Genomic DNA, 3,814 nt, shown 5'->3' on the forward strand with positions numbered 1-3,814 from the left:
TCCTCACAAACGCGACGTTATCGGAACCAACCTGAAGAAGCAACACCGGAAAGAAACAAACAACATAGTAAACAACCAACACATAGACATGACATGATGCACGACCAAGTATGATGCATGTCCAGTTTAAATATGCATGGCATGGCAAAGTGCACAAACAACTCTACAAGTTAAGTGGAGCTCAATATGCAACGAGTTGCATATTGACGAAACACCACATCAATTATTTAGTTCTCTCTCGTTTAGGTACCCAACAAGATTAAATGTTGTTAGCATGGCAAGAGGTGTCACATGATGAAACTATCTAATCTAGGCAAGTTTAAATGAGGCCGGAACAACAAAACAACAAGTCCGGAAACTCCTCATATGCATATATTAGGTTTGTTACTGTTCTTCCCTAAACATAATTTTAGAGTTGTTAAACATGCTAAGTGATGCCACCATGTTAAACTAGGCATTTTTCTACCCCAAAAGCATATAAAGTTTATTAAAATCCGAGTTACGGTTATTTAGTTATGAATTAAATCATTTTAACATGGCATAGGAGCAAAATAATGCAAACATCATTTTAAACATTTTAACATGGCAAGAAAGTGGCATATTATGAAACTAGATGAAATTCTAAGCAAGTTTCATATATAACTCATTTTTATCCGATGCACGGTTTGTGAGATATTAAATGCATGAACATGAGGGTGCAATCTGTAAATATGCAGTTTTTGGACTAATAGGAAAATCGCAGCGCACAGGGAAAAAACATATCGGGCCGCATCTACTGAACTGAGCCAGCTGCTGCGAGCGCTGCACGCGGGTGAGTTTCGGTGGGCTTCTCACCTCGGGCCAGATCTGGACTGCTGACTGGACGCAGGCGCTGGGCCTTGGTGCGGGTCGCGGTCAACGCCCTTGAGGCAGGGGACAAGCGCTGCGAGCGCTGCTTGACCTGAAGCAGGGGACGCAGGGGAAGCAGGGGCGCGGGACTCCGGCGACGCGGAGCTCCGGGAACAAGATGGCGACGGTTCTGGCGTGCATCCACGACGTTCGCTGTCGCCTGCAGAACGCTGATAGGGGAAATTCAGAGAAGAAAACGGGGAAGTGCAGAAGAAAGAGACGGCGAGGGAGATGGCATGGGCGCGACGGGGCCTGCCTGGGGTTGCCGGCGAGGGCGAGGCCGGTCGTCGGAGGCGCGAAGGCGAGGCCATGCTTGCCAGGGCGGCAAGGCAGCGAACATCGAGGTCGATGCAGAATCCATGGCGCGGGGAGCTCCGGTGACGCAGGGCTGATGAAGAGCTCGGGCACGAGGGCGCCATGGGGGCTCCTGCTGGAGGTGGTCGCCGGAGCGGCGAGGCAGCGGGGGAGGCTCGGCTGGCCGCGGAAGATGGAGGCGCATGGGACTGCGGCTGCGGACGTCGGCGCTCTGGAACTTGTCGGTGGCGGCGGAACGACGACGGGGCCGAGCAAAGGGAGCGTACAGGAGGGGCTCTAGAAGAAACTCCCCTTCGGGAGTGCGAGGAGGATTTCCTCTCCTTGGATCGTGTGCGCTAGGCAGAGCAGGAGGTGGGTCGAGCGCTGCTCCTGGTTGGTTCGATTTCGGTGGGGATTGGCCGGCGCTGAAAATTAGGAGGGAAGGGATTGGCTGTCTGGATCGGGGAAGGATCCCGAGGAACACGGGAGAGTGGGTGGCGGCGCAAGAGGGAATGGGGTTAGGTTAGGGTCTAAAAATGGACTAGGGTCTATATATATGCGAAAGGGGATGATTTAGATCCTTTGATAGCGATCGGGCGGTCCGGAATAAATGGGTTAGGGAGTCCAAAAGAGAAACCGGTGACGTTTTGTAGATGTTTGGGGTTGATCCGGACACAACGGTAGCGACAGTCCGAGTCGGGTCCGGGACAGCTTTCGGACGCGCGCGCGAGGAGGTCCGATGCACTGCGCGAAGAGGGGTAGGCATGGGTCTAGGTGGACTGTGGAGAGCGGGTTGGGCTGAGACGAGAGGAGAGGAGTGCAGCCCGGCAACTGTTTCCGGAGACCGAAAACGTCCGACGTTAGACCGACTATAATGTCGCTATAGTTATCCGTTGGGCTATCAAACGAACTCCGAATGCGATGAAACTTGACAGGCGGTCTATCTACACTATAATAAGACCACACGTCAACTCTCATCCCATTCCGAGAACATTTTCCGGCCACTTATAAAATACTATTTTGGACATGCCGCGGGCGCGTGCAAGTGTGGTTGGGCTCAGCACGGACAGCGGAGAGAACTCGGAGAACCCGGATGAATGCAAGTTTTGAAAACATGATGATGCAATGCGGATGATGACATGACAAGATGCAACATGCAAGCGAAAGACATGACAACAACAGCGAATAACTGAAACACATCTGACACATCAGTTTCGGGGCGTCATACACAAAGACCATGAACGACAGCTACAATATGCAGGGACAACCGCGGCAATTATCTGGGTAGTTGTGCTTTGGTCATTGGAGGAGTCTGCGATCCTGCCACACTAGAAGTGATAGCTTGTCGTGAGGCAATTAGCGTCTGACTGTAAGCAAGTGATGGACAACATCTCTAAAGGCAACCAGGGGCCCTACGGAGCTATCATAAGCGAAATTAAATCTAAATCAACTCTTTTTTCTTGTAACTTCACTTTTGAAGGACGTGCTGTAAATTTCGAAGCTCGTAGTTTGGCTAAGTTTGCTACTACTCTAGCTAAGGGGCGTCATGTATGGCTTGGCCAGCCACATGACCCAGTTTGTATCCCACCTTTTGTGGATTTTGATCAGTAAAGTGGCTTTTCCCCTCAAATAAATATATGACAAAGTATTCATATATGTATAGTGACCTATACAAATGATGCTAGAAAGATAACCAAAGTTGCTATATGTATGTATGTGTGAGAAAGCTAATCGAAGTTGTTATATGTATGTATGAGAAAAATACATTGTATCTGAACGGAAACTCATTCATTTTTGGTCGACGGTCGATGGCCCAGTCGGGGCGAGAAGAGGTCAAGAGGATACAACCATCAATCAACTACTCGTGCTTTGCTTCAGGGTCGTCGTTGCGGTCGAGATTCTCCTGCTTCTGCTCCTGCTCCGTCACGGGCGGGGACAGCCGCAGCGAGGAGATGGGCAGGAGGTGCGGCAGTGGCAACAGTGCTGCAGAGGACGGCGAGGCTTGAGAAGGCCAGCTCGTAGTCGTCTCGCCGTGGCAGCCAGCTCCGTCGATGTCATCCTCACCGAGCGCGATATCGAGGTGCCGCTTCCTGGGCTCCATCTGGTTCCTAGCACACACACACACACACAGACACACACACATGTCAAGATGAAAGAAGCAACGGAATTCTTGCAGAGATTGAGATGCTTGCTACCCGCCATAACATACTTGAAAGCGAGGAAGACGAGGCACTGCGCCCTCATCTGCCTCAGCTGCGGCTGCGTGTAGGCCGCGGCACCTGCAGGGCGAGCCGTCGAAGGAAGCATCTCTGCTCAGCCGTTCTCGGTGTTGTTGATGTTGTGAGTTCTTCAGTATGCTTGCCTAGTTATCCTCCCCTCCTTGGATCTGCAACTGGAGAAGACTACAAGATTGATCGCCGAACCAGCACGATTTGCTGGGACAGTGACATGAGAATGCGGCCAAGAGAAAAGGCCAAACTTGCATCAGCAAATGCAGATCTATTGGACGCCAATTGCTGACAGGATATGGTTGATTACATGAACCAACAGATAGACACCAAGTTGACAACCTCCAGCAAGCCATCAGACCTAAAACAAAAAAAAAGAAGATTGAATATTACTTCCTCCATTC

The 3,814-nt window shown here is 50.7% G+C and overlaps 1 protein-coding gene across 1 annotated transcript; it reads right to left on the reverse strand.

The window, feature by feature from the left end:
- Window positions 1–2,903: 2,903 nt before the first annotated feature.
- Window positions 2,904–3,587, reverse strand: LOC125534480 (chromatin structure-remodeling complex protein SYD-like). The gene is made up of 2 exons (XM_048697693.1): window positions 3,392–3,587; window positions 2,904–3,290 (listed from the first exon to the last, which is right to left on the reverse strand). The coding sequence occupies exons 1-2, from the start codon at window positions 3,487–3,489 to the stop codon at window positions 3,041–3,043; spliced, it is 348 nt and encodes a 115-aa protein (XP_048553650.1). The 5' UTR covers window positions 3,490–3,587; the 3' UTR covers window positions 2,904–3,040.
- Between the last annotated feature and the right edge of the window lie 227 nt (window positions 3,588–3,814).

Source organism: Triticum urartu, chromosome 2, assembly GCF_003073215.2.
Source record: "Triticum urartu cultivar G1812 chromosome 2, Tu2.1, whole genome shotgun sequence".
In the NCBI taxonomy this organism is placed as follows: domain Eukaryota; kingdom Viridiplantae; phylum Streptophyta; class Magnoliopsida; order Poales; family Poaceae; genus Triticum; species Triticum urartu.